At 44.3% G+C, this 12,702-nt stretch overlaps 1 protein-coding gene across 3 annotated transcripts in view; it reads right to left on the reverse strand.

Annotated features, from left to right (window-relative positions):
- Window positions 1-12,702, reverse strand: part of LOC115454698 (aminopeptidase N) — a 41,930-nt gene that overhangs the window by 984 nt on the left and 28,244 nt on the right. For 2 of the 3 annotated variants that reach the window (XM_037440285.1, XM_037440283.1), the window contains exons 7-19: window positions 12,059-12,271; window positions 11,496-11,705; window positions 10,229-10,362; window positions 9,623-9,821; window positions 8,942-9,143; window positions 8,477-8,639; window positions 7,904-8,120; window positions 7,421-7,530; window positions 6,585-6,752; window positions 2,984-3,127; window positions 2,356-2,440; window positions 1,827-1,972; window positions 18-994 (exon numbers count right to left, since the gene is read on the reverse strand). In XM_037440285.1, the coding sequence (XP_037296182.1) occupies window positions 871-994; window positions 1,827-1,972; window positions 2,356-2,440; window positions 2,984-3,127; window positions 6,585-6,752; window positions 7,421-7,530; window positions 7,904-8,120; window positions 8,477-8,639; window positions 8,942-9,143; window positions 9,623-9,821; window positions 10,229-10,362; window positions 11,496-11,705; window positions 12,059-12,271 (2,115 nt within the window). In that variant the 3' untranslated portion in view covers window positions 18-870. Of the gene's footprint in view, window positions 1-17; window positions 995-1,826; window positions 1,973-2,355; window positions 2,441-2,983; window positions 3,128-6,584; window positions 6,753-7,420; window positions 7,531-7,903; window positions 8,121-8,476; window positions 8,640-8,941; window positions 9,144-9,622; window positions 9,822-10,228; window positions 10,363-11,495; window positions 11,706-12,058; window positions 12,272-12,702 lie in introns of those variants that run through there. The other variant, XM_037440284.1, reaches the window with a different exon arrangement.

The raw sequence follows: 12,702 nt of genomic DNA on the forward strand, positions 1-12,702 counted from the left end.
ATAAATAAAAACAAACATAATAATTAATATTTTATTTCTCTTTTGTGTTAAGTATAGATCTACTTATGTATATGGACGGAATCTCACAAAATTGCACGTAATTACATCACAATATAAAAAAAAATATCCACAACAGATTTTGTACAACATTTGGTAAAATCTTACAAAATAAAAAAAGTGGTCACTGATTCTTACGCAGGAAAAACTTTAAAAACTCTTTCATCGAAGTCGATAAAAAATTACAAAAAGAATTACATACAATTCATCGACCACGACAAAAAAAATTGTTAATCTAAGTACCTAAAAATAAAAACCTAATTGACATTATGGTCGGAGAAATCTAATATTTTTTTATAATCCATCTTATTTAAAAATAAAAATAAACTAATACACTCTTTGTACAGAATTTTGTTATTAGAATGTTATGTTTGAGCCTGTGTTATGAAAAGGAGTAAAAATACATTAATTGCGGACATAAATAAAGCACTTATTAGGTACATGTAAAGAAGCAAATTGTTCTGTGCGAATGAGTATGCTTTTATTTGATGACAGAGGAACGTGGCACACATTTAGCTCATATAAAAAGCATTAAATACACAAAAAAAACACATCTTTCAAAAAAAAAACCCAACATTTATTAACGTCTCTTTTACTGATTTATGTATAAACGATATAAAAAAATAGCAATTTTGAGACCCCCTTTTCGGGTAAACAGGATAAAGTTAGATAATTCCTCTTCTGATAGAAGAGCACTCATAAAAAATCGCTGTAAAAATTGTATAATCAAAATTTAAGATTCTATCTTGTACATTATATTTTTCTCTATCATATAATTGATTTAAATCGACATCAATAACTTAATATCGATTATCATTTCCCCACACTATATTTGAAGGGACGCAATCTCACACTAGATATGTTGTGAATAGCGAATATCGAGTAAATGAAGTTCGGATGGCCGGTCCAAGGTTTGACGCTCGGCGTAGGGTCGGGGCTAAAATAAAAAATATAATGATAGTGCCAGAATGCAATGTGGGATTTACTTACTATTTACTATCGTTCGTTATTGAAATTCCCGTGCATTACAAGTCTTTGAAATGCATACTGGCCATTACTGAAAGTGCCACAATACGTATTTCGCGGAGTCAATGTGCTCGAGAAGCATTTTCAGCATTTGATCTTATTATTATTAACTACAATAAGCAAAATATAACATAAGCTTAACAAAATCTAAGTGTGTCGCATTTAAGCTAACTACAGTATTTAATATTTTTCACAAGATGTTCGCGCGTGGATACAAACACATTAAGTACAATCAGACTAATAGTACTACTTTGATTTTTACTACTTTCACAATTTTCGTGTACATACAGGTGATAATTAAAAAAATATAGTTTATTGTGTAAATATATAGACATAATTACATGTTCATAGTAGATATTTTTTTAGTTATCACCTGTATACAAAAAGCACAATTTTAAGTCACAAACTAAAATTTCATTAATATTTATACTACAAGCTATTACACTCTGGTGTTCACGTTGGCGGGGGATGCTTTCCCAAAAATTATACCGTTACTATGTCCGTATTATAAAAATTAGATTTTCATATTATGTCAAAGACACTGCATATGAATAAAAATGTAATGTCAACAACTTACAAAGTCGTCACGTGTCATGACGTTAGCCAAATTCACGACGAACTTCCAAAATAAAAAAAAAAATCTTTTTCTTAAATAACTTCTTTTAACCTCCTTAATTGTTTGAAGAATATTATTTTTTCCCCCGCCAACCCTCGCGTGCGCTACGTGTGAAGCGTGTTCTTACGCGGAGAACTCCCTCATCTTGTCGACGACGAGCGCCCTGTTGTTGTCGGTCCAGTCGATGTTGACGCGCGCTCGCTCGATGGCTTGCTGCACGGCCAACTTCACGTCTTCGAAGTATTTAGAGTTCGCGCCGTGCCATGCCATGAACTGGAAAAAACAGATTTCAGATTCTACCTGTTGGTTAAAATTTCAATTCTACCTGTAAATGTTTTTCGAATTCAAATAAAAGTTTTTTTTTATCCAATCTAGTACCTTTTTCCTACCGTTTTCAATAAACAACTTTAATCTAAATCTTCAATGCGATTCCGAGAATGAACAAATATAATTCATTTGAAATCATGTCAGAAAAGTCTGTTCTGATTGGTCTATTTTTGAGATGCATCGATAATAGGATTCGGGATCACCTAGATTTATACTAACAAAAAAAAAACGCCAAATCGCTTTCCCTAACTCCCCTATACATTTCCTTTTACTAATGTAAAACGTGTTTCTCTCGAAAAGGCTCGTTTGAAATGGAAAGTAGTTCTCACCTCATCCAACTCACGCTGCGTCGTGAACTGGTACAGCAGGGTCTTCACTATATGGCCGAGGCTGTTCTGTCCGTGGCCCTTAAACCTGGATATAAATGTCAACAAATGTTTAAAATTATTGATGTACGAAATACGTTTCACGTCAAATCAAAAACTCGAAAATTTTGTTGGGCAAACATTGTTTAGGCAGATGTTGACAATATAATCTTTATAATATTTCGCTGTACTGGCATTAGATTTTCATAGCTATGTACGAACAATTTTAAACTACTTATCACGGATAAACAAATTCGTAACATGTGAACTTAGATTCAGTTATCGTACAACTTACGTAAATAACTTACGGACGGGACATTTGTGAGTTTTACTTACGTAAATAAAACTTACAATCCTAAAACTCGTTTAACAATATCAGTCTTACTCATAAAAATTTCGCAAAGCTATGCTTAGTTACACAAATTTACTCGATCAGCTGTAAGTCAAAACCCATCATATTGCTTCTTAATAAGATTTAAACTCGGAAACCGGGGATGTTTTTGAAATATATTTAAGGTATTCTTAACCACCTCCTAACGCTTAAACAAGTTTATAAGTAAGACTGTATGTTTATAATTATATAAGTACATACGCGTTGTATATTTCCTCTATCCTGGTGTAGATGAACTCCTTGGCGACGTAGTAGCCGACGCTCGAGCTGGCGATGTTGACGATGACGCTCACCGCGTCTTGTCGACGGACCTCCGGGTTATCTGTCACAGTCCACTCCAGGTATCTGGACAGGAACACGTAAAATACATGTTTATATTTTGCTGGGAAAGACTAGCCGAGAAACACGAAAAGCGATATGAACGCGCTACCAACCCCTTATCATCCAGAGCGATCTCTGATCATAATTAGGTATATAGATATATAGATTTATATTGACTATTTTTTTTATATGTCTTAATATTTTTTTTTAACCTAGCTCATGTAATGGTTGCCTGTTATTGAAATTGCAATTAGTCCAGATGTTTTTTTATTACTTTTTTTGTATGTGATATTGTTAATTCCGTTGGTAATCCTTAATAAATAAAAAAAGGCTGTACGTCGTTTGCTCGGATTTGTCCTTCTCGTGTTGGTCTTTACAGACATCAAATAATGTCTCAAAACAACATCCAATAGTTAATGCTATTTGAAACATCTGAATATATGAAACAGGCCAAATTATTTTTCTATATTTTAGGTAAGTTAAGTAAAAATGAATATTATGTGTCCATAGGCCATATACAACGTTATGTTTATAGCTAGCGTCTGATATGATTGTAGTTATATCGGACACGAATTCCAACGCTCGATAACTCAGGTGCGGTTTTTGATTATAAACTAACACAATATGTTGTTGTAGATTTAGATTTGGGCACCAAAATTAGAATTTTATAATTTACTTAAAGAGTTTGCTATTGGAAGTGAGGCTATGGGAAGGTCGATGAGAAATGCTTTGTGCATGTTATAGTGTTGACGATCGTGTGTACTCACTGTTGCAGTATCCAGACCTCGCGCGTGCAGGCGAGCGCGGCGGCGACGTTGGCGCGCTTTGTGCATGTTATAGTGTTGACGATCGTGTGTACTCACTGTTGCAGTATCCAGACCTCGCGCGTGCAGGCGAGCGCGGCGGCGACGTTGGCGCGCTTTGTGCATGTTATAGTGTTGACGATCGTGTGTACTCACTGTTGCAGTATCCAGACCTCGCGCGTGCAGGCGAGCGCGGCGAGCAGCTGCGCGCGCGCGGCGGCGACGTTGGCGCGCTTTGTGCATGTTATAGTGTTGACGATCGTGTGTACTCACTGTTGCAGTATCCAGACCTCGCGCGTGCAGGCGAGCGCGGCGAGCAGCTGCGCGCGCGGCGGCGACGTTGGCGCGCTTTGTGCATGTTATAGTGTTGACGATCGTGTGTACTCACTGTTGCAGTATCCAGACCTCGCGCGTGCAGGCGAGCGCGGCGAGCAGCTGCGCGCGCGCGGCGGCGACGTTGGCGCGCTTTGTGCATGTTATAGTGTTGACGATCGTGTGTACTCACTGTTGCAGTATCCAGACCTCGCGCGTGCAGGCGAGCGCGGCGAGCAGCTGCGCGCGCGCGGCGGCGACGTTGGCGCGCTTTGTGCATGTTATAGTGTTGACGATCGTGTGTACTCACTGTTGCAGTATCCAGACCTCGCGCGTGCAGGCGAGCGCGGCGGCGACGTTGGCGCGCTTTGTGCATGTTATAGTGTTGACGATCGTGTGTACTCACTGTTGCAGTATCCAGACCTCGCGCGTGCAGGCGAGCGCGGCGAGCAGCTGCGCGCGCGGCGGCGACGTTGGCGCGCTTTGTGCATGTTATAGTGTTGACGATCGTGTGTACTCACTGTTGCAGTATCCAGACCTCGCGCGTGCAGGCGAGCGCGGCGAGCAGCTGCGCGCGCGCGGCGGCGACGTTGGCGCGCTTTGTGCATGTTATAGTGTTGACGATCGTGTGTACTCACTGTTGCAGTATCCAGACCTCGCGCGTGCAGGCGAGCGCGGCGAGCAGCTGCGCGCGCGCGGCGGCGACGTTGGCGCGCTTTGTGCATGTTATAGTGTTGACGATCGTGTGTACTCACTGTTGCAGTATCCAGACCTCGCGCGTGCAGGCGAGCGCGGCGAGCAGCTGCGCGCGCGCGGCGGCGACGTTGGCGCGCTTTGTGCATGTTATAGTGTTGACGATCGTGTGTACTCACTGTTGCAGTATCCAGACCTCGCGCGTGCAGGCGAGCGCGGCGAGCAGCTGCACGCGCGGCGGCGACGTTGGCGCGCTTTGTGCATGTTATAGTGTTGACGATCGTGTGTACTCACTGTTGCAGTATCCAGACCTCGCGCGTGCAGGCGAGCGCGGCGAGCAGCTGCGCGCGCGCGGCGGCGACGTTGGCGCGCTTTGTGCATGTTATAGTGTTGACGATCGTGTGTACTCACTGTTGCAGTATCCAGACCTCGCGCGTGCAGGCGAGCGCGGCGAGCAGCTGCGCGCGCGCGGCGGCGACGTTGGCGCGCTTTGTGCATGTTATAGTGTTGACGATCGTGTGTACTCACTGTTGCAGTATCCAGACCTCGCGCGTGCAGGCGAGCGCGGCGAGCAGCTGCGCGCGCGCGGCGGCGACGTTGGCGCGCTTTGTGCATGTTATAGTGTTGACGATCGTGTGTACTCACTGTTGCAGTATCCAGACCTCGCGCGTGCAGGCGAGCGCGGCGAGCTTCGGCGGGGTCTCGGCGGCGACGTTGGCGCGCTTTGTGCATGTTATAGTGTTGACGATCGTGTGTACTCACTGTTGCAGTATCCAGACCTCGCGCGTGCAGGCGAGAGCGCGGCGGCGACGTTGGCGCGCTTTGTGCATGTTATAGTGTTGACGATCGTGTGTACTCACTGTTGCAGTATCCAGACCTCGCGCGTGCAGGCGAGCGCGGCGAGCAGCTGCACGCGCGGCGGCGACGTTGGCGCGCTTTGTGCATGTTATAGTGTTGACGATCGTGTGTACTCACTGTTGCAGTATCCAGACCACGCGCGTGAATGCGAGCGCGGGGATCAGATTCGCGCGCTCGGCGGAGACGTTGGCGCGCTTTGTGCATGTTATAGTGTTGACGATCGTGTGTACTCACTGTTGCAGTATCCAGACCTCGCGCGTGCAGGCGAGCGCGGCGAGCAGCTTCGCGCGCGGCGGCGACGTTGGCGCGCTTTGTGCATGTTATAGTGTTGACGATCGTGTGTACTCACTGTTGCAGTATCCAGACCTCGCGCGTGCAGGCGAGCGCGGCGAGCAGCTGCGCGCGCGCGGCGGCGACGTTGGCGCGCTTTGTGCATGTTATAGTGTTGACGATCGTGTGTACTCACTGTTGCAGTATCCAGACCTCGCGCGTGCAGGCGAGCGCGGCGAGCAGCTGCGCGAGCGCGGCGGCGACGTTGGCGCGCTTTGTGCATGTTATAGTGTTGACGATCGTGTGTACTCACTGTTGCAGTATCCAGACCTCGCGCGTGCAGGCGAGCGCGGCGAGCAGCTGCGCGCGCGGCGGCGACGTTGGCGCGCTTTGTGCATGTTATAGTGTTGACGATCGTGTGTACTCACTGTTGCAGTATCCAGACCTCGCGCGTGCAGGCGAGCGCGGCGAGCAGCTGCGCGCGCGCGGCGGCGACGTTGGCGCGCTTTGTGCATGTTATAGTGTTGACGATCGTGTGTACTCACTGTTGCAGTATCCAGACCTCGCGCGTGCAGGCGAGCGCGGCGAGCAGCTGCGCGCGCGCGGCGGCGACGTTGGCGCGCTGCTTCCGCGCCAGCACGAACCGCCACTCGCGCACGCTGCCGCGCGACACGCCGGCGCAGTACACCGCCGTCCGCAGGTCCAGCGGGATGCTGCGCAACACGAGAGACATTCAGTACTTCCTAAACGATCTTCACACTAACGCCACGGCCGCCGATCTTAATAGAGATCGGTCAGATACGCAAGAGATATTTAGAGCACAAGTGTGTGCACTTCCTGTTCCTTCACTCTCACAGTCCGCGCATAGGCGCACACGAACACCCACCCACCCGCACACACGCGTCCACAAACAAACACGAATGCACGCCCGCACAACCCACAAATAACAAACCATAGTAGAAACTATCTAGATCGCACTCCACTAACCACCTTATTAGATAGTAAGAACACTTTCAAAAAATTATCAAAAATATTTAAAAATAATACAAACCTTCGGGTATAATAATTTCAAATTTGCCACCCGACTTTGTTATCGACTTACAAAAATGTATACAATAAATCAAATGAAACTTTCAATGAGGAAATTTCCAGTTGAGATGATACATTTGACACGTGCTTCTACTGGATTAAAAAAAAAAACAAAATTACGATGGCAGAGGTTTGATTGTGACCTTGGGCTCAATTACGTCTATAGACGATGGTGACCACTTACCATCAGGTAGGCACTGAGCAGTTAACTCTCCTGCCATCAGAAACAATAAAAGTATATCCGCTACCTACATTTAAAATTTTGCAAACACCAAACAAGCTTGTAACTCACGGGTTATTTTCATCAGGGTTTTCGGTTTCCATCCACTGGTTGAAGAGTCGTACAGCATTCTCCTCGCAGCCCGGCACCTTCATGCGACACGCCCAGCTGCTTGTCATCACCTGGACACAAAATAACATTTACCGACTACCCCATGTTATCATCTGCAATGTGCAACACCAAAGTCAATTTCTTTACTGAACTTAGAGACTCTTATGCCCCAATAATACACCCTGTCTCTTTAAATTGGCTTTAATTTGGCAAAACTAGATAATCATTAAAATAATGTTATTTTTATACTATAAAGCTCCAGATGACTCAATAATTTCTTAGCATACCATTGAACACTTTCTAAGTACACCAATAAATTTTAACAATTACTAACTCGCTCTCCTCTATATAGTAAGATGGTACCTAACAGAGCAGCTAATGAAACATGTAACTCTACCTACCTCTAAAAAGTTTTGATGCTACATGTATACAATGTAACCGTACCTGCATCTTGACACTATTGAGGTCGTCTCCGTTGAGGATCTTGCCCACAGCAAGTCCTCCAGACCTCTCATACGAAGACCTGATCAGCTTGCGGACATACTTCTGGAACGCACCGTAGTCCGGCGTGCGCTTGAGCACCGTTTCGATCTTGGACAGGGCTTTGAGGGCAGTCGAGAGGGGAAGGTAGTCTGTTTCGCGCTGGAGGTAGCTTGCTAGCCTGGTAAGAGAAGATGGGAAAAACTAGGTGAGAATTTTTTTAAAGCTTCGTAGATTATTTCTTTTTATTATGTTACGGGCTTTGGTGACTTCGTTGGACTTGATAGATGCACTGATACTGAATTTAAAACTCATAATGTTGACGAAATCATGCAAGGGTTTTGTCAGCCTCTCTTGCAGGTGTACTGTGATTGATTTATCTGTTATTATTAAAATTAAGAAATGGACTTTGCTTATTTGGGACACACAAACCGAGGATTTAAAAGCGAAGATATTTAGATGCGTTATCAAAAAAATTGTCTTCTGATGAATTGTGAAGAAGGCTAGACTAGAAGAGTACATAATGTAGAATCGTACTTAAGCGTGGTGGTGTAGTCGAGGCGGTTGGTAGCGGCGAGTGCGAAGGCGTCGGAGAGGAGCTGCACGCGGCCCAGCACCGGCACCGCCGAGTACCGCTCGCTCAGCAGTGCCTGTGTCAGCAGCTGCCAGTTGCGCGCGTCGTAGTTCACGCGGTACGGGGCTGGGGAATAAGCAGTCATTCAATTATCGTAGCTAAAGAGACTATGCTGTACCTGATATATTACAATATGTAATCTTTAATGGGGAATGTATGTGTCGTTTATCATCATAATCATAATATCGATCTGTAAGGTAATAAAGATCCAATGCAGGTATTATCAAAACTTTTATATGTGTCCAGTTTCTGATCAGTGTGCAAACCACACGTATAATTAGTTTTATTGTGCGACAGATTTCCACCAAATTGACTCTATGCTCGTGTGGGCAACTCCGGGCTTACGTAGCCATTTTGTCTGCACTCACCAATCATATCGGCGTTGAAGAGCAGCCACTCGTGGTCGCTGGCGTCGGTGCTGAAGCGGTGGTCGCTGTAGAGTCCGTCGCGGTCGGCGAGCCACTGCAGCGGGCGCGGCGCCTCGCGCGCCTCCCGCGCCGACACCACGCGCAGCGGCACCCACCACGACGACGACGAGCTCGCGCGCGCGCCCAGCGACAGGTAGCGGCGCTGCGGCCGACACGACACACGTGGCAGTCATCAACACTCACATACACTCCGAAAACTTACTGGCCACTAACGTTACTAAACTTTACTAAAACTAACTGAAAATTACTGAGAGTAAATCAAAGTTAGGAGTAACTACAGATTACAAAGTTACTGAGATAATTAAGTAACTAAAACTTACTGAGATTTTAGAAGTTACTGACAAATCTAAAAAGTACTAAGTGTAACTGAAAATAACTGAATAACTATACAATATAAAAAGTAACTGAGTGTAATTGAAAATAACTGAATAACTATAAAATATAAAAGTAACTGAGCGTAACTGAGTTCCTAAATGTAAGTAAAGTAACTAAAAGTTACTAATAATTAATCATTTATTAGAAATAACAAAATGTAAGTACACACAGAGCACAGCCGAAAAGTACAGACTTACTAAAAGTTACACCTATTCAATTATCATGAAAACTTCTCAAACCACCCACCTGTGTGACAGTAACCGACTGGTCATCATAATCCCTGGTGACCGTAAGCAGCGGGTATCCGGTCTGCGTGGTCCACGTGTCCATCACCGTCTTGACGGACACGTTGCGCGGGAGCACGCCGTGAGACTCGCTCGCCATGGTCAGCTCGTGCCACAGGTCGTCTTGTTCCGCGTTCTTGTATGAGTATTTCAGCAGGTACCTGCGAAGGAGATATGACAGGCATGTTAGAATAGACTTCTTGATTGGCAGTATATGGGGACTGGATTTGAAGGTACCAGGTTAAATTTCCAGGTTTAGTTAAACTGTGTGTTATTAAGAAATATTTGTCCAATTTTAGACTTTCCAGGAGCAGGTTTGTAGGTTGCTGTATTTGGTTATTTCATGCTGTTTAGATGATTGACATTTATGTAATGCAAAACCTTTAGGTGACAGTTGTTACACTTTGCAATCATCCATCACATTGGTCGAGCCCAGCAGGTCGGTCCGATTACCAAACTTCGGTACATTCTAATTCCACTATTATTGCAAATCCTTTTGAACATACAATTAAAAGACCACCGGAAGGTTATTTAAATCATGGTAATTGCTACAGTCGATAATACTGACCTGTTGATAGCTTTCCTGAAGACCTCGTCTCCCAGGAACATGGTCATCATGCGGATGAGCGTGGCGCCCTTCTTGTACGAGATCTCGTCGAATATCTCCGATATACGTTTAGGATTGTCTATTGGGACTGATACCTAGAAAGATGGGAAGTTTAATTAGAGTTCTCGTAAGCTCGCATGGTCGTTACAAAGTAGAATATTAATACGCTAAGCTGACAGATGGACAGAATCTTAAAAAGGACAGCACCACTTTAACCAGTATCTTATAAGGTAGAAAGGGATTTCTGATCAATGACGCTCGTTTCAATATTATTATTATTTTTTTTATTTATTTGTTTATTTACATCAACACACAGCCATTACAGGTTACACCCAATTCGACTGGCGGAACTATAATAACACAATAACTTACAACTATATTCTATAACTAGGTATTTATAAAAATAAATTATGTAACAAAAAAATTTAATTAAATTAAAGCTAAGGATAACAAATTACATTCAACAAAATATGTTTGAGCTCACTCCAGTTACATGTCAAAACATCTGCTTTGACATGCACCTCGTTTATGTTAGTAATGGCTCGGGTGAGAGGCGCCTTGGCCAAGAGGTTGGTCCTGGCCGTCGGCACTGCCATTAGTGGTGGGCGACGGCGCCTCCACACGTACCGGTCTGGCACGTTCAGGCACAGGCGGCGCAGAACCCCCGGGTTGTGCTCGACACCACGTAACAGCTTCACTAGATACGACGCGAGGGCGAACTCGCGCCGCATCCTGAGCTCGTTGTACCCGACCATACCCAGTACAAACAATGTGGGGTACATCAGCGGATATAGCGGATATACCCCATAGAGTTTCAAGTACAGGTGCCTCGTGAATTTGTTCTGGACCCGTTCTAACATGGCCACGTACTTTACCTCGTGCGGGGACCATATGACTCCGCTATGTTCTAAGTGGCTCCGGACCAGAGCGTCATATAGCACCCTAACGGTAGTAATATTAGTAAAGTGTTTGGATTGTCTTAACAAAAAACCAAGATTCCGATATGCTTTCTTGCATATATTGGTAATATGACCACGAAATGTCAAGTCAATTATTTTTGAATAACAATAGATGCTTATTTTCATGCTGGTAGAATGTTCGAGATTCAACTACACTTGATATTTTAGTGTTCGCATGATTTTCGAAATAACATTGTTCATCTTCAATAAGTATACTTATTCTAAATCTATTGATTAGCTCAACTCTTAAACAAACAACATCTACTCACAGGATGGGAAGACTCCAGAGCGTCCAGGTTGAGCACTGCCAATATGTTATTGACAGCATATCCGCTGAGCGCCTGCCAGGTTGGCTCGACAGCCGCCACACCCACGGACGCGGCGAAGGTCGCGAACCCTTCGTTGAGCCACAAGTCCGACCACCACTTCATCGTCACCAGGTTACCGAACCACTGGTGAGCGAGCTCGTGGGCCACCACCTAGGTGGAAAAGGAGATTGTTATATAGATATAAAAATTGTGTTTGTTATTTATATTATATCTGAACATACTAACAATGTACTTAAGCTATCAACCCTGAAATCTAGGTTTCGATTCCTTGGAGAGTAATAGTTAAAGTAACAATAATAAGTTGCCTTGCCTAGCCTTGTCTATTCCAACTCCAAAATTAAGATCTTTTCAATCCTTCTTTTTCCTCCTATAACCCTTATAACACCCCAATGTGGTGTCAACGCAACACCTACTTTCATGCAACTCACAAAAGACCTTGATTTAGTTATACAGCTTGCTTGACATCAAAACCTTTTAATTTTAAATCTTTCACAAAAGCATACCTCAGCAACCCTCTCCTTGTTCAAGAAGGAGGACTGCTCCTTATCATACAGCAGCGCAGTTTCCCTGTAGGTGATGAGGCCCCAGTTCTCCATGGCGCCGGCGGAGAAGTCCGGAATCGCGATCATGTCCTGCTTCGGCAGCGGGAAACTCACGTTGAACCATTTCTCAAAGTGAGTCAGTACGCGAGGGCCAATGTTGGCTGCATACGCCGTCTGCGGGAAGAGAGGTAAATAGTAGAGGGGGCACATGAGCCAGTAGACCATCTGATGGTAATTGGTCACCGTCAACCATTGACATCGACACTCCAGGAGTAACCAAAGGCTTTCATTAAATCATGAATTAATTGGTATTTGATGCTATTACGCCAAAATTAATATACAATCTTGATGGATTACGAAAATAAATCAACCAAATGAACTTTAATTTCAATGATAAAACTATTTTTCTTATTGTCCCTCTCGAGATTTGGATTAATATCGGCACAGTGAAGGAAGAGCCGAGAATAAAAATGGTTCAGAAGTTCAATCATATTGCAACATGTAGGTGTGCACTATAATTTCAGTTCTGGTTGTTGCAAGACCCAGAGGTCTCTACTCAATCGATAAAAAGTTCCAATGCACTATCATTATGCAGCTTTACAATC

This window comes from Manduca sexta, chromosome 18 (genome assembly GCF_014839805.1).
Source record: "Manduca sexta isolate Smith_Timp_Sample1 chromosome 18, JHU_Msex_v1.0, whole genome shotgun sequence".
Lineage (NCBI taxonomy): Eukaryota > Metazoa > Arthropoda > Insecta > Lepidoptera > Sphingidae > Manduca > Manduca sexta.